Here is a 23,706-nt window from a genome sequence, read left to right as displayed (position 1 = left end):
CTTAGCCTTGGCTGCAGCCTGGCTGCCCGATTCCTGGGGCAACTCAAGGTCTTATTTCCATGGTCACCATCATCACCATTGTGTCACTTTTTTCAGCATCATCACCGAAACATGAATTAAACCTCTTCCTTTCCCATCACATGACTGCCAGGCTTTGTACAAACATGATAATGGTTCCCCTTCTTAGAAAGAGCGTAGTATTACCTATATCATCCCCATTTCTTCTGTCTATTTGTTTCCCCAACTCATCAGCTTATGTAATTTTGATCTTCCTGTTTTTTCATCAGCTCTTTTGTTGGAGTGGATGACTAGTTTGCTTCCCTTTTGGAGCAGTGCTGCAGTTCCCAGTTCCCAAGCCTACCCATAAATGCATTAGTCTTGAGTATATTGTTTTCCATCTCCATATTCCTATCTCCTACCATTGTGTGTATTTTGTGTGGCTCTTGTGCTCCTGACATCTGCTTTACGTCACTACTAACCTAGGGTCTGGGCCTAGAAAACAGGAGTCCAGATTGGTTTGGGATACAAGAAAGAACAAAAGGAGTAGGAGGTGGTAGGTAAAGGAAAAAGAATTGTGCCTTGAGGGTTTCCATGCGGTTTCCATGTAGCCCCAGCCTACTTATGGCACTGCAGTCTCCAGGAAGGGGAAGTGAAGAGTTGAGGTGTCTACTGGAGATTCTGGGGGAGCTTAGGAATAAATAATATTTCAAGAATACTGAAGAACAGGGTCTGCCCACACTAAGGTGGGAGAGTTTAGAGATCTGCGTAAACCCAAAACTGAAGGGCTGTGGTCTCTTTGTAGGGTATGGCAGTGGAACCCAGGACTTACTCCTTGCTTTAGCCTTTATATCCTTAGTTTCTCTCTGCATTGTATCTTGTCTTCAAGGTAAATCCAGTTTTGTTAGATACGATTTTCTTCTGTTCAAGAGCTAAGACTCTGAGGGAGGTAAAATTAGCCTGGCTTTCCTGGCTGAAAAAACTCTAGGTGCTGATCACCTGCTCCTTAGACAGTGGCAGCTGCTAGATTTTAGCCCAGTCAGGCCATACATCTCCACTAGGCACTGGTGAAATCTCCCTATGTTGACTAGCTTATACTTGCTCAGTTTATACCCCTACCCCCGACCTGCACTCTTGTTTGTGCCTGTGACAGGAGCTTCCCATTCAGAGTGGCGTGACTGTGCCTGCACGGTTAGCTTCAAGCTCTTCTGGCCTTCGTGCCACAGTCATCTCCAGAGTAGACCCTCAGGCACCAACCCCAACACTACAGCCTGGGATTTGGACTTAGGAGACTTGTTACTTAGGGAACAGAAGATGGTACTAGGAACTTGGGCCCCTGACATGAGAGCTAAATCACAACTCTCCTAACTCTTAGGCTCTGTGAGAAAAGATCCAAATTCCTAAAACAGATCCTCAAACCTATATATCTCTAGTTCCCTGAAGGCTTGGTTAGCAGCCTCACCAGTAAAGAAGAATTAATTCTACCAAAAGGGGGAGAGGAAGAAAGACCTGGACAATTATAGTGCAAGAGAGTAAATTCAAGATCTCCTCCAGCACCCTGCACACAACCTCAGGGCTCTGCTGGCCTTTGTTCTTCTTGTACTTGAGCCTGGAGGCTAAAGTGCCTGAGAAGCCGGAATCTGGGATCTAGGAGAAAAAGATTTGGAGCTATTATGTCTCTTGCTGAAGATTATCTAGATTTAATTTGGCCCTCAGGACAATATGAGGGCTCTACCCCATGGCCACATGTTACTGGACTGACCCAGCAATTACAGAGTGGATGCTCTGTCTGCAATTGCTTGCAACAGATTAGTCACAACAATGTACCAGCCTACTGTCCATCACCACCATCTCTTTGCCATGATGTGTGGCTTTGAAATAGCAGCTGGAAGAACTGGACCTGGCTTTGGAAAGGAGGCAAGGCAGTGCTACTTCCTTGCTTTGATGGGAGAACACCCCTCAGCCCATCCCTCCCTCTATTCCTGATAAGCTTCTGTCACATCCTGTGACTACAACAAGTATATAAGTATGGCCCATTAGTAAACTGCATGCTGAACTTACCAAGGTGAACTAATATAGTGGGAAAGAGACTGTGTCTCTCCCTCATCCAGAATGTCAGAGTGTACCCACCAGATTTGCCAAGCTCATTCTCTTCTAGGGACCCATACAACTGTGTGACCATTGGTACAGAAATCTCTCTTGACATCCAGACTAAGGTCTCTGGAAACCATAGTCTCATGGGATCACCCTGTGGAGCCCATTCTGGTCTGGGAGTTCTGAGCAGTCATCCTCAGCTACCTTGAGCCTACTTTCTCTGTACCATATTCCTGTTATCAGTTAAGACCCTGTACCTTTTCCCCAAGATCTTTTTCCTACTGTTCCTCTTAAACCCCCTTCCACATGCCTTTCACTGCCTTCAACCATTTGCAGCTGAATCGCATATATCCACAAAGTTTGCCAACCAGCTAAGATAGTAATTAGTTTCGTATTAAAGCTTTTCCACTCATCTAGCTGAACAAAGTGCAGTTAAACTCACCAGCAGTGGGAAGAAAATATAAAATTATCTCTTTTGGCTTCTATAATTGGTACAATGTCCCCCAAGACTTGTGCAAACGTTTTTTAAAAAGTCTATGTATTTGAACAAGAATGAAGGATGATTAATCAATATTGGCATTTTCACATATTGATTCCGTTTTTTACATGCTGTTTTAAAGGACACCTGGTTTCCCGCTAATCTACGTCAGTTACCTAACACAAGCCCTGTCTGTGGCTATCTTAGAGTCTGGTCCAGGGAGCCCAGCCTGAGTCCTTAGGAGCTTTTTTAGCTTCAGACTTTATCTTGATAACCTATACCACTCTTGACCCTCTTCTCCGAGTGACTTCAAATCTTTTCATCTCTATCCCAACCTCATAAATACATTCGTTTGAGAAACAAGCCCTAACTAGGGTTTGCCCAAGAATGACTGGGGACACTGGAGTTCCTAGCTACAGAACTGCCAGCTCACCCCATCCAGAACGATGTGCCTGCTGTCTGCAAGCACTGACTGAATTGTGCACAACGAGAAAGGAGAGGGCCTGCTGTGTGATGAGGTCTCACATGCCCCTTCTTCTAGACTCACTTCTTTTAGACTTCTTTTAGCATGATGCCAATACTCTTCTCCCCTGCAAGAGATGTCCTGTGGCTCTGACCATCTCTGCTTCTCTCTTAGCTCACCTTGGAGCTGAGGGGCCCCACCTCCCAGGAATGCTTATGTCATCCAGTACCCTCCTCATTGTCTCTCCCTCTTCTCTTTCTTTATCTTTGTGCTTCCTGCCGTGGTTCCCCCACCCCCTCCAAGAGCTGCTGGATGACCAGCACCCTGTGGTCCGGTTGCTGCGCAGTTTTTCCTCTGACTGCACAGGGGGCTGGCCAGTCTCCTTGGATGCCACGCTGGCGCATCACCTGCACCAGTGCTCCTACCACCTGCGCCTCTTCCGGAACTGGCTGCACTCAGGCCAGGATGATCCTGAGTGCCTCTACGGTACCCCCTGCCACTAAGCTGGCTGCTGCCACTACCCTGGCTGGGACTGACTGCTTTGCTTCTTGCACTTTTGGCAGGAGAGCCCACCTATTCCTTTCTCCTATTTACTCTAAGGTTATGGGACTTGCATTTAGTTGCTTGGATGGGATTGGGGCCAGACTGCCTGGTAGCTGTAGTGCTGGCTGCTCCTCCCCTTCCTGTTCTCCTTCCTCACTGCCTCCTAATATTACCTATTCCCAGTGCTATTCGGTACAGGAGTAGTCTCTTGCCCTGGAATCTATTCTTATCTCTATGACCCTCTACTACCACCATCTTCAAATCCAAATGTTTTTCTAACTGTTCTGAGAAGCTGGGGACTGTACCTCTCCTGCCCTCCTGCCACTAGAGTACAGGGGGAAATTGAGGCACAGAGGTCTCAATTGAATCCTTGAAGAAAACAAGGGCCGAAGGTTAGAAGATGGTCAGGTATAATCCTTTCGAGTTATATAGGTTTTAATCATTGTCAGAGAGGAGGCTGTGTCTTGAATAGATATTGCTGTCCTGCCTACCTTTAATCCATTTAAGGAGATATAAAGGAAGCATAGGAAATATTGGGGACTAAAAAAGTGGTTGAGATGTATGCTTCTTGATCCTCTAATGGGGGCATATTTTTTTTCATCAACAGGCCCTGGGATTAGAGTTACACATTTAGGTTTACCCTTCACCCTACAATGTAGATCTACATTGGAATTGTTGGGTTCAGAGCAGAGAATTGGTATTTATTCTTTTTTCTAGGGGGTTTGCCTCATTTTCCTGAAGGAATAGAGAAATACTAGCAAGCCTGGGGTCTTCAGTGAGAGCAGAGGAAAGAAGCTTTGAAGTGATGAAAATAACCAAGAAAGAACTTCCATCCCCCAACCTGTTCATACATGCGGTTTTCCTGAGCTGAGCTTCATGTGTATTGCATGCCCTCCTGCTTCCGATATTCTAGCCTTTCTACCCATATCCTAAATCTGCATGAACCCCTCCTCAGATCCCAAACCCTCCTCCTTAATCTGGTTCTCTTGTACATGATCCCTGAAATCTGCTGTTTTTTCCCGGCTCCATGACCTCCCTACCTCTCATTTAGACCTACAATTTCACCCCTTACCTCTGGACCTTTGTTTTATTTCCCCCAGAAAGTACAAGAGGAGTGTAGGTGCTTACCCTATTGGGATTCTGTTGATTTTTCCATGGAATATTGCAGACTTTCCATAGGTAGGATAAGAGGTGATTTGATTCACCCAGAGGCCTTAGCAGGAAGACTTTTTAGAAAATCTGGAGGTGACAAAAATAGATTCCTGTAGGGGCTCTAAAGAGTTCCCTCTCCTGAGAATCTTGGATACCCCACACTCCAAAAGCCACAGACACTCCTGATGGTTCTCAGGGACCCTCCATGCTTCCTTGGCCAGCTGGGGTATATCCAGCAGGAATAACATTGACTTTGCCCATCTCTTTTCTAACAGGATTTGAAGGGTGCTCCATGGTGCCTACCATTTACCCCCTGGAAACACTACATAATGCCCTTTCCCTGCGTCAAGTGAGTGAATTCTTGAGTAGAGTCTGCCAGCGCCACACTGATGCCCAAGCACAGGCATCTGCAGGTATGGAGAATACTCTTATCTTGTACCACTATCTCTGCCCGCACTCCCATGCTTCCTAGAACATGAGTAATAAATTAAAAAGATAGGCACTCTGAAAAAGTAGACTTGAAAAGATGTTTAATTGCATAGGTTAACTCAAAAGCATAGAACTATCACTCCTTCCAAAGTTAACTTATAAATTTAATGTTATCTCAATAAAAATAGTACTGTTTTTCTAAAGTCAGACAAATTGATTTTGAAGTTGTCATTAAAAAAAAAAAAACAAGCAAGAATAGCCAAGGAAATCTTGAAAAGAAGAGCAATGAAGTCATGCTGGCCCTACCAGATTTTAAAACATTTTATAAAACTTCTATAATAAAAACAGTGTAGTATTGGTACATGAATAAACAGAGACCAAGCAAACAAAGTAGAAAATCCAGAAATAGTTGAAGTTAGCATTTCAAAATACTAGGGGAAAGACAGCCTTTAAGAAATGGAGTTGGAAAGTTAGTAGAAGGAAAGAAATCATAAAGATCAGAGCAGAAATAAATGAAACAGAAACAAAGAAAACAATAGCAAAGATCAATAAAACTAAAAGCTGGTTCTTTGAGAAGATAAACAAAACTGATAAACCTTTAGCCAGACTCATCAAGAAAAAGAGGGAGAGGACTCAAATCAATAAAATTAGAAATGAAAAAGGAGAAGTTACAACAGACACCGCAGAAATACAAAGCATCCTAAGAGACTACTATAGCAACTCTATGCCAATAAAATGGACAACTTGGAAGAAATGGACAAATTCTTAGGAAGGTATAACCTTCCAAGACTGAACCAGGAAGAAATAGAAAATATAAACAGACCAATCACAACTAATGAAATTGAAACTGTGATTAAAAATCTTCCAACAAACAAAAGTCCAGGACCAGATGGCTTCACAGGTGAATTCTATCAAACATTTAGAGAAGAGCTAACACCCATCCTTCTCAAACTCTTCCAAAAAAACTTCGGAGGAAGTAACACTCCCAAACTCATCCTATGAGGCCACCATCACCCTGATACCAAAACCAGACAAAGATACTACACAAAAAGAAAATTACAGACCAATATCACTGATGAATATAAATGCAAAAATCCTCAACAAAATACTAGCAAACAGAATCCAACAACACATTAAAAGGATCATACACCATGATCAAGTGGGATTTATCCCAGAGGTGCAAGGATTCTTCAATATATGCAAATCAATCAATGTGTTACTGCATATCAACAAGTGGAAGAAGAAAAACCATATGATCATCTCAAAAAAAAAAATGGAGTTCGGGGACTTGCCTGGTGGCACAGTGGTTAAGAATCCACCTGCCAATGCAGGGGACACGGATTCGATCCCTGGTCCGGGAAGATCCCACATGCCACGGAGCAACTAAGCCCGTGCACCACAACTACTGAGCCTGTGCTCTACAGCCCGCGTGCCACAACTACTGAAGCCCACACGCTTAGAGCCCCATGCTCCACAATAAGAGAAGCCACCGCGATGAGAAGCCTGCACACCACAACGAAGAGTAGCCCCTGCTCACTGCAACTAGAGAAAGCCTGGGCACAGCAAGGAAGACCCAATGTAGCCAAAAATAAATAAATAAATTTATTTATATATATATATATATATATATATATATATATATATATATATATATATATATATGTATTTAAAGGAACCAAACAGAAGTTCTGGGGCTGAAAAGCATAATAACAGAAATGAAAAATTTACTGGAGGATTTCTTAGAGGGTTTGAGCAGGCAGAATTAAAAATCAGCAAACTTAAAGATAGGTCAAGGCCGTCAGTCATGGTCTGGCGCCGGTGCGCTGCACGTGTTCCGCCCCTCGCTGCCACTCGTTGCTCGCTGGCCAGCGGCCTAGCTTGGCCCTCAGCTCAGTAGTGGCGTTGGAAGGTGGCCCGGGCCCTCGCAGACCCATGGCGGCGGCCGTGGTGCTGCCGGGTGCGGGCGGGCCTCTGGGGGGCAGCAGGTACCCACCGGGCAGCTGGGCAGTGGCGCGCCTCGAGGGCCGTGAGTTCAAGTACCTGATGAAGAAGCGCTCAGTGACCATCGGGCGAAACTTGTTGCAGGGCTCGGTGGACGTGAGCATGGGCCACTCGAGCTTCATCTCACAGTGCCACCGCGAGATCTTAATGCCCCCGGCCGGCGGTGGCAGCGGCCATCCCGGGGCAGCCCTGGAGCCGTCAGCGCAGCCCGGGCCCAACGCGGATGACGACTTCTACCTGCGCTGCCTCGGCAAGAATGGCGTGTGCGTGGGCGGTGTGTTCCAAAGGCACGGGGCGCCATGCTGCACCTGCCGCGCATGTGCACATTCAGGTTCCCGAGCACAAACGTCAAGATCACTCACGTTCACTGCCCTGTCCAGCAAGAAGAGGGAGAAACAGGAAGCGCCCGAATCCCTGGTGAAGCTTGTGCAGGCTCACATCTCCCCACTGACCATCAACATTCCAGACACCATGGCCAACCTCATCAGCCCCCTCCCCTCCCCCACAGGAACCATCAGTGCTGCGAACTCCTGTCCATCCAGCCCCCTGGGGAGCAGGGTCTTCAGGGTACAAAATGGGCCGTGTGGTACCATCTGACCTCAATTTAATGGCCGACAACTCACAGCCAGAAAATAAGAAGGAAGCTTCAGGTGGAGACAGCCCAAAGGATGATTCAAAGCCACCTTTTCCTATGCACAATTAATCGTACACGCAATTACGATGGCTCCTGATAAACAACTCACCCTAAATGGAATTTATTCGTATATCACGAAAAACTATCCCTACTACAGGACTGCAGACGGGCTGGCAGCTATACGTAGGCTGACATACGTATCTTTTTGAAGTTTGCACAGTGATGGTTTTCAAACTGTTTTCCTGAGGAACCCTTTCTTCAAAAGATACCTCCTCCAGTTGGCCAGTATACAAAACAGATGAACACAGTGCTGCCCTGTTTCAATGATCCACCTGTACTTCCAGCCTATTCCTAGGCTGTCTGTGAATCCAGGCCTCCTCAGAGGACACTTTGAAATTGGTGCATAGTATTTCCATTGTTTAGCTTTTTAATTTGTTTAATTTTTAAACCTCTACATTGTGTATGTTTTTCCTCTACATGTCTGTGTTATGTGTGGCCATTTACTAGGTGTTTAGCAGGATCTCACTAATTAAGACAGTATGGGAAAGGGTAAATTTGAAGTATGGAATGGTAAAAGCATAACAAAAGAGAGAAGAAATATACATTTACAAATTTTGAATTTATTAAGTAACCAGGAATGGCTACAGAATTCCTTTGAGGCTTAATGAGTAAATGATCCTTTGAAAAATGCATCTGTTGAACCATAACCATAATCAAGTGATGTGGGTGGGGTGGGGGTGGGGGTAAGCCATTCTGTTTAATGGAGGGTAAAAACTTTTTTCTTCTACCTGCAGATGTATAAACATGTTATAATAAAAATAGTGTTCCAGCCAAAAAAAAAAAAAAAGGTAGGTCTGTTGAAGTTATCCAGTTTGAGGAGAAGAAATAAAAAAGAATGAAGAAAAGTGAACAGAGCCAAAGATACTGTGGGACACCATAAAACATACCACTGTATGTATAATGGAAATCCCAGAAGGAGAAGAGAGAGAGAAAGAGGCAGAAAAAAATATTGAAGAAAAAATAGCTGAAAACTTCTCAAATTTGATAAAGACACAAATCTATGTCTCCAAATAGTTCAAACTTCAAGAAGGATAAATGCAAAGAGATCTACATTGAGACACATTGTAATCAAATTGTCAAAAGACAAAGAGAAAATGTTGAAAGTAGCAAGAGAAAAACAGCTTGTCACATACCAGGAATATTTAATAGATTAACAAGTCACTCATCAGAAACCATAGAGGCCAGAAAGTAGTGGGGTGACATATTTAAAGTGCTAAAAGAAAAAAACATCAACCAAGAATTCTATATCTGTCGAAACGGTTCAAAAATGAAGGAAAATTAAGACATTCCCAAATAAACAAAAGCTGAGGGATTTTTTTAAAACATCTTTATTGGAGTATAATTGCTTTACAATGGTGTGTTAGTTTCTGCTTTATAACAAAGTGAATCAGTTATACATATACATATATTCCCATATCTCTCCCCTCTTGTGTCTCCCTCCCTCCCACCCTCCCTATCCCACCCCTCTAGGTGGTCATAAAGCACCAAGCTGATCTCCCTGTGCTATGCGGCTGCTTCCCACTAGCTATCTGTTTTACATTTAGTAGTGTATATATGTCCATGCCACTCTTGCACTTTGTCCCAGCTTACCCTTCCCCCTCCCCGTGTCCTCAAGTCCATTCTCTAGTAGGTCTACGTCTTTATTCCCATCTTGCCCCTAGGTTCTTCATGACCACTTTTTTTTAATTTAGATTCCATATATATGTGTTAGCATACGGTATTTTTTTCTCTTTCTGACTTACTTCACTCTGTATGACAGTCTCTAGGTCCATCCACCTCACTACAAATAACTCAATTTTGTTTCTTTTTATGGCTGAGTAATATTCCATTGTATATATGTGCCACATCTTCTTTATCCATTCATCTGTCGATGGACACTTAGGTTGCTTCCATGTCCTGGCTATTGTACATAGAGCTGCAGTGAACATTGTGGTACATGACTCTTTTTGAATTATGGTTTTCTCAGGGTAGGGTATATGCCCAGTAGTGGGATTGCTGGGTCGTATGGTAGTTCTATTTTTAGTTTTTTAAGGAACCTCCATGCTGTTCTCCATAGTGGCTGTATCAATTTACATTCCCACCAACAGTGCAAGAGGGTTCCCTTTTCTCCACACCCTCTCCAGCATTTATTGTTTGTAGATTTTTTGATGATAGCCATTCTGACCATTGTGAGATGATATCTCATTGTAGTTTTGATTTGCATTTCTCTAAGGATTACTGATGTTGAGCATTCTTTCATGTGTTTGTTGGCAATCTGTATATCTTCTTTGGAGAAATGTCTGTTTAGGTCTTCTGCCCATTTTTGGATTGGGTTGTTTGTTTTTTTGATATTGAGCTGCCTGAGCTGCTTATAAATTTTGGAGATTAATCCTTTGTCAGTTGCTTCATTTGAAAATATTTTCTCCCATTCTGAGGGTTGTCTTTTGGTCTTGTTTATGGTTTCCTTTGCTGTGCAAAAGCTTTGAAGTTTCATTAGGTCCCATTTGTTTATTTTTGTTTTTATTTCCATTTCTCTAGGAGGTGGGTCAAAGAAGGATCTTGCTGTGATTTGTGTCATAGAGTGTTCTGCCTGTGTTTTCCTCCAAGAGTTTGATAGTTTCTGGCCTTATATATTTAGGTCTTTAATCCATTTTGAGTTTATTTTTGTGTATGGTGTTAAGGAGTGTTCTAATTTCATTCTTTTACATGTAGCTGTACAGTTTTCCCAGCACCACTTATTGAAGAGGCTGTCTTTTCTCCATTGAATATTCTTGCCTCCTTTGTCAAAGATAAGGTGACCATATGTGCATGGGTTTATCTCTGGGATTTCTATCCTGGTCCATTGATCTATATTTCTGTTTTTGTGCCAGTACCACACTGTCTTGATTACTGTAGCTTTGTAGTATAGCCCGAAGTCAGGGAGCCTGATTCTTCCAGCTCTGTTATTCTTTCTCAAGATTGCTTTGGCTATTCGGGGTCTTTTGTGTTTCCATACAAATTGTGAAATTTTTTGTTCTAGTTCTGTGAAAAATGCCAGTGGTAGTTTGATAGCAATTGCATTGAATCTGTAGATTGCTTTGGGTATTATAGTCATTTTCACAATGTTGATTCTTCCAATCCAAGAACATGATATATCTCTCCATCTATTTTTATCATCTTTAATTTCTTCCATCATTGTCTTATAGTTTTCTGCATACAGATCTTTTGTCTCCTTAGGTAGGTTTATTCCTAGGTATTTTATTCTTTTTGTTGCAATGGTAAATGGGAGTGTTTTCTTAATTTCACTTTCAGATTTTTCATCATTAGTGTATAGGAATGCAAGAGATTTCTGTGCATTAATTTTGTATCCTGCTACTTTACCAAATTCATTGTTTAGCTCTAGTAGTTTTCCAGTAACATCTTTAAGCAGAGGGATTTTGTCAGTAGTAGATCTGCCCTACAAGAAATGCTAAAAGGAGGGTTTTCAGCTAAAATGACACTGAACAGAAAATTGAAGCCATATCAAAAAATAAAGAACTCAAAAAACAAGAAAGAAAGAAGAAAAAAAATAAAGAACTCTGGTAAAAGTAACTACACTGGTAAATATAAGAGCCAGCATTATTGTATTTTGGGTTTGTAGCTCCCCTTTTTGTCTTTTTGTTTCATATGTGACAACATGCAAATGAATAAACCAATCATTATGTCTGTTTTAATGGGCACACAATGTACAAAGATATATTATAATTGTGACAATAACAAGGTGGGGACTGAGCTTTATAGGAACAGAGTTTTTGTATGTTATTGAAGCTAATTGCCATCAATTCAAACATTGCTACTGACCTTACAGAAATAGAAAAGGATTGTAAGAGAGTACCATGAACAATTGTATGCCAACAAATTAGATAATATAGATGAAAAGGACAATTCCTAGAAACAAACTCTAAAAACCAACTCAAGAAGAAATAGAAAATCTGAACATACCTATAACAAGGAAAAAGACTGAATCAGTAGCAAAAACTTCTCAACAAAGAAAAGTCCAAGACCAGATGGTTTCACTGGTGAATTCTACCAAACATTTAAGAATAATTAGCCCCAGTCCTACTCACACTCTTCCAAAAAATATAAGAGGAGGAAACACTTTCTATGAAGTCAGCATTACCCTGATACCAAAGCCAGACAAAGACACCCTAAGAAAGGAAAACTACAGGGCTTCCCTAGTGGTGCAGTGGTTAAGAATCTGCCTGCCAATGCAGGGGACATAGGTTCGAGCCCTGGTCTGGGAAGATTCCCACGTGCAACTAAGTTGTGGAGCAGCTAAGCCCGTGAGCCACAACTACTGAAGCCCATGAACCACAACTACTGAAGCCTGCACACCACAACTACTGAAGCCTGCATGCCTGGAGCCCATGCTCCACAGCAAGAGAAGCCACTGTAATGAGAAGCCCATGCACCACAGTGAAGAGTAGCCCCTGCTTGCCACAGCTAGAGAAAGCCCATGCAGCAACGAAGACACAACACAGCCATAAATAAATAAATTTGTTTATTTATTTATTTATTTATTTAAAAAGAAAAGAAAACTACAGACTAATTTCCCCTATGAGAGGCAAAAATTCTCAACAATCCCCCCCCAAAAAAATTCTCAACAAAATATTAGCAAACCAAATCCAACAGTACACATTAAAAGGATTATAATATACCATGATCAAGTGAGATTTATCTCAGGAATGCAAGGGTGATTCAACGTAAGAAACTATGTCAATGTAATACACTACATCAATAGAACAAAGAGAGAAAAAAACCAATCATGTCACTTGATGTGGAAAAGCATTTGGCAAAACCCAACACTCACCGAGCTAGGAACAGAAAGGAACTTCCTCAGCACTATAAAGGACATTTATGAACAACCCCTAGGGACTTCCTTGGTGGTCCAGTGGTTAAGACTCTGTGCTCACAATGCAAGGGGCCAGGGTTCGATCCCTGGTCAGGGATCCCACATACCGCAACTAGAGGAGCCTGCATGCCACAACTAAAGGAGCCCAAATGCTGCAACCAAAGATCCCACATGCCACATCAAAGATCCCACGTGACCTTGTTATAAAGCAGAAACTAACACACCATTGTAAAGCAATTATACTTCAATAAAGATGTAAAAAAAACAAAAAAACAAAACAAAAAAGATCCCACATGAGGCAGCAAAGATCCTGTGTGCTGCAACTAAGACCTGGTGTAGCCAAATAAATAAATACATATTAAAAAACAAAAACAAAAAAACAGCACAAATCATACTCAGTGGTGAAAAACTGAAAGATTTCCCCATAAGATCAGGAGCAAGACAAGGATGCCCACTTTCACCACTGCTATCCAGTATTGTACTGGAAGTTTTAGGGAGAGCAGTTAGGCAAAAAAAAAAAGGACCTAAATCGGAAAGGAAGAAGTAAAACTGTCGCTATTCACAGAGGACATAATCCTATATAGAGAAAATGGAAAAGAAGCCTCAAAAGAACTACCAGAACTAATAAACAAATTCAGCAGTGTTTCAGGGTACAAGATCAACTCACAAAAATCAGTTGTGTTTCTATACACCAGCAATGAACAATCCAAAGAGGAAATTAAGAAAACAATACCATTTATAATAGCATCCAAAAGAATAAAATACCTGGGAGCAAAATTTAACCAAGAAGTTTAAAGACTTGTACACTGAAAACTGTAAAACATTGCTGAAATAAATTAAAGAAGACCTAAATAAATGGTAAGACATTCCATGTTCATGTAGAATACATAACATTTTTAGGATGACAGTACTCCCCAAAGAGATCTCTGGATTAATGCAATCCCTATTGGAATTCCAATGCACTGTTTTGTAGAAAAGGAAAAGCTGGCCCTCAAGTTTATATGGGATTGCAAAAGGACCTGAATAGTCAAAATAATCTTGAAAAAGAAAAAGTTGGAGGACTCACATATTCTGATTTTAAAACTTACTACAAAACTACAGTAATCCAAACAGTGTGGGATTGCCATAGGATAAAGATATAGACCAATGGAATAGAATCAATAGTCCAAAAATAAACCCATACTTCCATGGCCGGTTGATTTTCAACAATGTTGCTAAGACCATTTAATGGGGAAAGAATTGTCTCTTCAATAAATGGTGCTAGAACAACTGGATACCCACATGCAAAAGAATGAAGATGGACCCCCCCACACACCTCATACCACGTACAAAAGTTAACTCAAAATGGATCAATGGCCTAAATATAAGAGCTAAAACTGTACAACTCTTACAAGACATAAGATAAATCTTCATGACCTAAGGAGTTGGCTGATGGATTCTTAGACCAAAAGCACAAGCAACAAAAGGAAAAAAAATAGATAAATTGGACTTCACCAAAATTTAAACTTTTTGTGCATCAAAGAACATGAAAGAAAGTGAAAAGACAGCCTATAGAAAGGGAGAAAATATTTGCAAATCATATATCTGATAAAGGTCCATAATATAACAATTCAACAACAAAAAGACAAACAACCCAACTTAAAAGTGAGCAAAGGACTTAAATAGACACTTCTTCAAAGAAGATATACAGATAGGCAAGAAGCACATGAAATAATGCTCACCCTCAGTAACCATCAGGGATATGCAAATCAAAGCCACAATGAGGTACCACTTCACACCCACTAGGATGGCTATAATTTAAAAAGAGAAAGAGCGAGCAGAAAAGTGTTAGTAATGGCATGAACAAATTAGAATTTTTGTACATTGCTGGGGGAAACGTAAAATGGTGCAGCCCCTGTGGAAAACAGTTTGACAATTCCTCAAAAAGTTAAATATAGAGTTACTATCTGACCCAGCAATTCCACTCCCAGGTATATATTCAAAAGAAATGAAAACAGGTACTCTAACAAATATTTACACACAGAAGTTTATGGTGACACTATTCACAATAGTCAAAAGGTGGAAACAACTGAAATGTATGTGAATAGGTAAACAAAATGTGGTATATACATACAATAGAATGTTACTGAACTATAAAAAGGAATGAAGTACTGATATATGTTAATATATGGATGAACCTCAAAAACATGGCAAGTGAAAGAAACCAGACAGAAAAAGTCACATATTGTATGATTCCATTTATATGAAAGAACTAGAATATAGACAGAAAGCAAATTGGTGGTTTCCAGGGGTTGAAGGTAGGGTAGAATGAGGAGTGACTTCTTAATGGATATGGGGTTTTCTTCTGGGGTGATGAAAATGTTTTGGAACTAGATAAGGTGGCAGTTGTACAACATTGTTGGTGTGCTAAATGCCACAGTATTATACACTTTAAGATGGTTAGCTTTATGTTATATGGCTTTCCCTTCAATAATAATAATTAAAAAAATAAACAATGCAACTACTAAAAGTAAGCAGGGGTGATGGTGATAAATTCCTTTATCACCTGAAAGTAAGGAGAACCTAATTCTGACTCAAACTTAAATTTGGGAAACAATAGGAAAAGATTGATAAACTAAGCCATATAAACATTTTTTTATATGTTGCAAAACCAATAGCAACATCATAAGCAAAGAAAAATTTTTTCTGCAATTTATATCACATATAGGCTTAATCATCCTAACATACAGAGACCTTTTACATATCAGGAAGGAAAAGACCAAAAGTGTGATTTTTGAAAAAGGATAGTTTACAAAGAAAGAAATACAGGTGGCTGTTACACATGTGAAATGATGCTCAACCTCGATCATAAGAAATATGCAAATTAAAACTACACTGAGGGACTTCCCTGGTGGCGCAGTGGTTAAGAATCCACCTGCCAATGCAGGGGACATGGGTTCAATCCCTGGTCTCGGAAGATCCCACATGCCACAGAGCAACTAAGCCCGTGTGCCACCACTGAGCCTGTGCTCTAGACCCCATGAGCCACAACTACTGAGGCCGCGTGCCACAACTACTGAAGCCCATGCGAACCTAGAGCCCATGCTCCACAACTAGAGAAGCCACCACAATGAAAAGCCCGCACACCACCACGAAGAGTAGCCCCCACTTGCCGCAACTGGAGAAAGCCCGCATGCAGCAATGAAGACCCAACACAGCCAAAAATAAATAAATAAATAAATTTTTAAAAAATTAAAAATAAATAAATAAAACTACACTGAGATATCGTATCTCACCTATTAGATTGTAAAAAATCCAAAAGTTTGATAACACATTCTCTTGACAAGTCTAAAACGAGAGAGGCAGTTCCATACACTGTTGGTGGGAGTGCAAAATGGTACAACCCCTATGAAGGTAAATTTTGTAATATCTCAGAGAATTACAGATACAGTTACTCTCTTATCTAATAATACAATTTTAGGAATCTATTCTGAAGCTACTGTATACAAAGTTGAAATAACATTTGTATACAGTTATTGTGACATAATTTATGTTGTTTATTTATTATTTTTGGAAACAACACAAAAGTTCTTCAGTACAAGAGTGGTTGAATAAACAGTGGTATGTCCACTCAAATGAGTACTATGCATCTGTTAAAACTAATGAGGAAGGTCTGTGTTTTGATATGAAGTTATCTCCAGGATATATTGTTAAGTGGAAAAAAAAAAGGTGCAGAATAGTGTTGATAGTATGTTACCCATTCTATAAGGAGGGGAAATAAGGGGAAAATATACATATTTGCAAAAAGAAATGATAAAAGTAAACACCAGAAACTAATAAAAATGTTTACCACCGGAGAGCAATAGGAACGGGGCTGAAGGGCACGAAGAAAAAGCAACTTCCTCTGAATATGCCTTTTTATAAACCTTTGACTTGTGAACCTATAAATGTTTTTCAAAATATAAGACTAAATCAAAAGAAGCAAATCCTAAAATTGGAAAAAAAAATGGAAAGAAATTACCCTAGCTTTATATCAAAATAGTAACAGAATCACACAGGGAAAATAATTTTTCAAATAACTTTGGAATACTGTACTTTGACTGTAAATTATTTAGTGGAACAAAAAGAAATATAAAATAATTTTAATCCTCATTCAGTGGTTTGTTAGTAGTGATATTGATACTATTATGAAACGTATGTGTCATATGCACACACACATATAATAGAGTAATGCAAATAAGTAATTATGTTTCTGTTATTAGGAATAAGAATTCTCAAAGTAAGATAAATTAGATACAAATATAAATTCAGAAGATTTTTAAAGTGCTGTAATGTTAAATTTGAATTGAAAATATCAATATGATTTCCATTTTTTAACGCTTTTTCTAATATCATGCATTAGGAAGAGTATCAGTGAGCTCCCTTGGCACCTAGATTTTGGTCTCTACATATCATTCCCCACTAAAAGCAACCAGGATTCCATGGTTGGATTCCTGGTCTAGGCCCATGTTTTTTAACCTTCTTTTTTTTTTTTTTTTTTACTAAAATCACACCCCCTGCTACAGAGCCTTTTTAGACTTTTTTCCTCCAATATGACTGTTTATGTATTGTAGCCATTTGGTGGACCACAAACCAGTGGAATATCTAAGTTTTTTCACTTTCACCAAGAACCAATTTTATTGAGGATGCATGATCTAGGGCAAGGAAAGCACAAGGTGATCCTGAGGCATGTTGTAACAGAAGCAAGGAAGCAATCAAGCCTGAAGAGGCTCCCACTGACCAGAATTGGAATATTTTAGCATTAAAAAGAGTAATTTATTGTAATTGATTAAAGTGCACTGAACATGTAAACATCTACAAGCTCATAATCTTACAAAAAAGAGAACAAAAATAAAATAAAATAATAATCATCTGTCACTATTGATGAATACTTTTCACCAACTCTTTCTTCTGAAAACTAATTAAAGGGAAATAAACACGTATCCCTCCTTTTCAGTAAGAACTGCAGTTTAATGTAATCAAATGGCCCCAGTTGAAGAGAGAAAGCTCTGCTTTACAGAAAATATGCCAACTAATAAATACAGAATTAATAGAATTAGAAAATCACCACTTGACACTCCTAATAAAGTAATTAAGGATCATCAATGGATACTAACACAATTAGGTGAAATGTTGATCAGGTTCCACAGTGCCAAAGGATTACCTCTAATCAGAAGGGGAAAACTTTACAATGGTGAGATCTCATGGGCCCCACTTTAACTTTGTTAGTAAATTTAGCCTTAGTGGGATAATGAGACATTATGTTCCTCCAATATGATGCAATATAAAGTACACAGGATCACCTCTTGAAGTATTCTTGCCAAAGTTATTTATTTATTAATTATCATTATTATTTTTGGCTGTGTTGGGTTTTCATTGCTGCGCACGGGCTTTCTCTAGTTGCCACAAGTGGGGGCTACTCCGCTGTGGTGCTCAGGCTTCTCATTGCGGTGTCTTCTGTTGTGGAGTACGGGCTGTAGGTGCGTGGGCTTCAGTAGTTGCAGCACGTGGGCTCAGTAGTTGTGGCTTGCAGGCTCTAGAGCATGCAGGCTTCAGTAGTTCTGGCACACAGGCTTAGTTGCTCCGCGACGTGAGATCTTCCCAGACCAGGTATCGAACCTGTGTCCCCTGCATTGGATTCTTAACTACTGCACCACGAGGGAAGTCCCAAAGTTATTTAAACTGAATCATTGAACCAGTCAGAATGGCCATCATCAAAAAATCTACAAACAATAAATGCTAGAGAGGGTGTGGAGAAAAGGGAGCCCTACACTGTTGGTGGGAATGCAAACTGGTGCAGCCACTATGGAGAACAGTATGGAGGTTCCTTAAAAAACTAAAATTAGAGCTACCACATGATCTAGCAATCCCACTCCTGGTCATATATCCAGAGAAAACTGTAATTTGAAAAGATACATGCACCCCAATGTTCATAGCAGCACTATTTACAGTAGCCAAGACATGGAACCAACCTAAATGTTGATTGACAGATAAATGGATAAAGAAGATGTGGTACATATATACAATGGAATATTACTCAGCCATAAAAAAGAATAAATAATGCCATTTGCAGCAACATGGATGGACCTAGAGATTATCATACTAAGTGAAGTAAGTCAGGCAGAGAAAGATAAATATCATATGATATCACTTATATTTTGAATCTAAAATATGATACAAATGAACTTATTTATAAAACAGAAATAGACTCATAGCCATGGAAAACAAATTTATGGTTACCAAAGGGGAAAAGGGGGAGAGGGATAAATTAGGAATTTGGGATTAACATATACACACTACTGCATATAAAATAGATAGCCAACAAGGACCTACTGTATAGCACAGGTAACTATATTCAATATCTTGTAATAACATATAGTGGAGACAAATCTGAAAAAGAATATATATACACATAACTGAATCACTTTGCCATACACCTGAAACTAACATTATAAATCAACTACAATTTTTAAAAAATTATCAAAACCTAAAAAAAAAAAATGTAAGCATTTGTTTTTACACTAAAAAAAAGAAAAAGAAAAAGAAAAACACCTCAATTGGACTTCCCTGGTGGTGCAGTGGTTAAGAGTCTGCCTGCCAATGCAGGAGACACGGGTTCAATTCCTGGTCCGGGAAGTTCCCACATGCCGTGGAGCAACGAAGCCCGTGCACCACAACTACTGAGCCTGAGCTCTAGAGCCCGTGAATCACAACTACAGAGCCCGCATGCCACAACTACTGAAGCCCACGCTCCTAGAGCCCGTGCTCCACAACAAGAGAAGCCACTGCAATGAGAAGCACGTGCACTGCAACGAAGACTAGCCCCCACTCGCCACAACTAGAGAAAGCATGTGTGCAGCAACAAAGACCCAACGCAGCCAAAAATTAAAAATTAAAAACAAACAAGAGGGCTTCCGTGGTGGCGCAGTGGTTGAGAGTCCGCCTGCGGATGCAAGGGACACAGGTTCATGCCCCGGTCCGGGAGGATCCCACATGCCACGGAGCGGCTGGGCCCGTGAGCCATGGCCGCTGAGCCTGTGCGTCCGGAGCCTGTGCTCCACAACGGGAGAGGCCACAACAGTGAGAGGCCTGTGTACCACAAAAAAACAAACAAACAAAAAGAGAAAACACCTGAATCATTGAATCAAGCCTTTTGTATCTGTCAGTTTATAGGAAGTACAAGGGATAGTGAAACGAGTTAAATGTTTCTGTGAGGAAGCAATCAGACAAATCCAGAGTGTGGAATGTGACATTCTGTGAGACAGCTGGCCTGTTCTTTTCAAAAAGTCACTATGAGAGACTTCCCTGGTGGCACAGTGGTTAAGAATCCGCCTGCCAATGTAGGGGACACAAGTTCGATCCCTAGTCCAGGAAGATCCACACACCATGGAGCAACTAAGCCCACGCGCCACAACTTCTGAGCCTGTGCTCTAGAGCCCGCAAGCCACAACTACTGAGCCCATATGCCACAACTACTGAAGCCTGCACACCTAGAGCCCATGCTCCACAACAGGAGAAGCCACCACAATGAGAAGCCCACGCACCGCAACGAAGAGTAGCCCCTGTTCACCGCAACTAGAGAAAGCCCGCAAGCAGCAATGAAGACCCAACGCAGCCAAAAATAAATAAATAAAATACAAATAAATAAATTTATTTTTTTTAAAAAGTCAGTATAAAAAAAATAGGGGGGAGCTCGATTCTAGGTAACACATTATTGACTGGGGGATTTTTGCAGAAACTAACACCTGTGGCCATAATACATCTCCAGTCAAAAATGTGTTAAAAGAGACTTTGGAGACATAATAAAATGGAATGCATAGTTCATGTTTGGATCTTACTATAAAAGACATTTTGGGAATAATTGGGGGAAATTTGAATGTGGATTGGGTACTAAGATGATATTAGGGTATTTTAAAATTTTGTTAAGTTTATTAATGGTGTATGGCTATGTAGGAAAATTCCTTATATTTTAGAAATGAATACTGAAGTATTTAGAGGTGAAATGTCTCATACTGTTCGTCATTTATTTTAAAGAACTTCAGCATGAAGAAATAGATGAAACAAATACGGCAAAATGTTAACATATGTTAAATATAGGAGATGAATATACAGGTATTGATTGTACTAGTCTTTCAACTACTTTATTTTTTTAAATATATTTATTTATTTTTGGCTGCGTTGGGTCTTCCTTGCAGTGCACGGGCTCCTCATTGCAGTGGCTTGCTTGTTGCGGAGCACGGGCTCTAGGAGCATGGGCCTCAGTAGTTGTGCCATTTGGGCTCAGTAGTTGTGGCTCGCGGGCTCTAGAGCGCAGGTTCAGTAGTTGTGGCGCATGGGCTTAGTTGCTCCGTGGCATGTGGGATCTTCCCGGACCAGGGATGAACCCGTGTCCCCTGCATTGGCGGGTGGATTCTTTCTTTTTCTTTGGCCACGCAGCACGTGGGATCTTAGTTCCCTGACTAGAGTTTGAACCCGCACCCCCTGCATTGGACGCACGGCATCTTTTTTTTTTTTTTTTTGCGGTACGCGGGCCTCTCACTGTTGTGGCCTCTCCTGTTGCGGAGCACAGGCTCCGGACGTGCAGGCTCAGCGGCCATGGCTCATGGGCCCAGCCGCTCCACGGCATGTGGGATCTTCCCGGACCAGGGCACGAACCCGTGTCCCCTGCATCGGCAGGCAGACTCTCAACCACTGCGCCACCAGGGAAGCCCACGCACGGCATCTTAACCACTGGACCACCAGGGAAGTCCCAGCAGGCGGATTCTTAACCACGGCGCCACCAGGGAAGTCCCTCAACTACTTTTTAAAAAATATGTTTGACAATATTCATAATATAAAGTTTAAAATATTAAAAATGGTTTGTATGAAGGGTCCCTAGGAAATGCCACTTCTCAGCCTGAGGAAGTGTAAGTTGGTTTTCACTTATATTGAGAACCTGTGGTTCTTGAATTCTTCCTCATAGCCTTTTTTTTTCTTCCCTCTCTCTCCCTCACATGTCCAGCCCTCTTTGACTCTATGCACAGCAACCAGACCTCTGATAGCCCGTTTTCTCCACCTCGCACTCTTCATTCACCTACACTGCAACTCCGGCAGCGCTCTGAAAAGCCCCCTTGGTGTAAGTAATTGTTTTGGAACTGCCTAGAGAAGGCCAAGAGGGAATGGAGGGATTGGTGAATAAGAGACTCATCGCAGGAGGGAAACAAAGATGAGGGTTGAAGGACCAGGAGTAACCAGGCAGGGAAGCAGTTGCACTTGCTGTTTCCAAGGTGAAGGGCGGATCTGTTTATTCTCTCTCATCCGTCGCCTCTGTCCTCCCTGTCCCCTCTATCTCCTTGGAGGGGCTCCTAAATGACAGTGGCTCAGAGGGTCCTTTAGGGAAGAAAAGATGAAGGCTGCATTCTCCTCAAGTCTGCATTTGGTCTCTACAGCTTTCTCAGTAAAAATGACTTGGGAGGAGACCTGGATATATAGAAAACCTGGGAAAAATAAACTAGAATCTGCTACTACTTTCTACCTGTCCCTTCTTTCAAGTTGTCTGTTCTCATTTGTTAGTTCAAGTTCAGGTGCTGCTTTTCCCCATCTCTTCTTTATAATCTCTAGCCTATAACTATTTATCCTTGGTAACAGTGTGAACAGTGGAGCCACAAGGAGTTCTTAGGGTAATTGTAGAGGGGGAGAGATACCAGTGGTGACCAGACAGGGGATAAGGCCCAGAGACACTGGCAATGGAAGGATCCTTTCCTTATTCGTCCTACCTCCAGGGACTATCTAAAATCAAACATTATTTTAATTGGATAGAACTGAAGCACAGATTCATATTTTTAGCATTGGGGCAAACAGTTGTAGAATTTTGCCCTTCTTCTAGCACCCTCTATGCAGAAGAAACTTTCCTTCCTGACACCAAGAATTCTTCCCCTGAATTTCAGATTATCCTATACTCACCTTGCCATTGGTCCTTTTACCTCTGTCCAATAGTGTTTATAGGTTCTGTGCCCTAGAAATCTTATCTTTCTTCAACTTCAGTTTCTGTCTGAACTCTTTGATTTGTCTGAATCAAACTACTAGCTGAATATTAAGGCTACTTCTATCCTTGGGTGAACTCAGCTTACACATTTTTTCTTCTTTTTTAAATCTCAGTATCAGATGTATAGCCTCACTGATAAACATTTTCTTTAGAGTCTGTCTGTCTGCCCTAAATAGGCCTTGTTGGCCCCAAACCACATTCCTCTTTTTTTTTTTTCTGCCTTGAAGCATACCTCATATGATCCTTTACTGCAGTGGTCCCCAACCTTTTTGGTATCAGGGACTGGTTTCGTGGAAGATAGTTTTTCCACGGACCAGTGGGGAGCGGCATGGTTCAGGCGGTAATGCGAGTGATAGGGAGCGATGGCAAGCGGCTGGCAGATGAAGCTTCGCTCGCTAGCCCACCGCTCACCTCCTGCTGTGCGGCCTGGTTCCTAACAGGCCTCGGACAGGGGGCTGAGGACCCCTGCTTTACAGAAAAGAGATAGCTGGCATTCCTTAAACTCAATGACTGTTGGAGCCTTTGCAGACTCAGGTTTACCAACTTCCCTGGTTCTCGTTGATGACAAGCTATTCAGGTGTCCCCGATTTCCAAAATCTATCATTATTGACATCAGAGTGCTTTAAAGCTACAGTACCATCAATTAGTATGATATTTACAAAGGGAAAAGTAGATTAGTCCCCTACTAGAAATTAATGTAGAGGTAGAAGTTGGGGTAGGAGTTGTCCCACAGTGAAACTGAAGACTCTAAGGCCTTCATTTACTACTGTCAAGATCTAGGAAATTAGTTTTTATATTTTATATGTATATAATATCCATAAGCCTGTAACACACACTGTATGTCCCAAGACTTAGAGGGTCTTAACCCTGGATCTGTAGATGGATTTCAGGGTAAAGTCTATGAACCCCAGGAATTATATGTAAAGGTGAGGGGGAATATCCATATGTACATTTTCCTGGGAAG

General features: G+C 41.1%; 1 protein-coding gene and 1 pseudogene across 11 annotated transcripts in view; both read left to right on the top strand.

Annotated features, from left to right (window-relative positions):
- Positions 1-23,706, top strand: part of PPIP5K1 (diphosphoinositol pentakisphosphate kinase 1) — a 49,529-nt gene that overhangs the window by 23,094 nt on the left and 2,729 nt on the right. For all 11 annotated transcript variants that reach the window (XM_060096728.1, XM_060096734.1, XM_060096732.1 and 8 more), the window contains 2 exons: positions 5,003-5,140; positions 21,720-21,833. In XM_060096728.1, coding sequence (XP_059952711.1) covers positions 5,003-5,140; positions 21,720-21,833 — 252 coding nt within the window. The remainder of the gene's footprint in view (positions 1-5,002; positions 5,141-21,719; positions 21,834-23,706) is intronic.
- On the top strand, positions 7,089-8,000 carry LOC132489192 (forkhead box protein K2-like; annotated as a pseudogene).

Source organism: Mesoplodon densirostris, chromosome 4, assembly GCF_025265405.1.
Source record: "Mesoplodon densirostris isolate mMesDen1 chromosome 4, mMesDen1 primary haplotype, whole genome shotgun sequence".
In the NCBI taxonomy this organism is placed as follows: Eukaryota; Metazoa; Chordata; class Mammalia; order Artiodactyla; family Ziphiidae; genus Mesoplodon; species Mesoplodon densirostris.
This window is presented reverse-complemented; position numbering and strand designations above follow the sequence as displayed.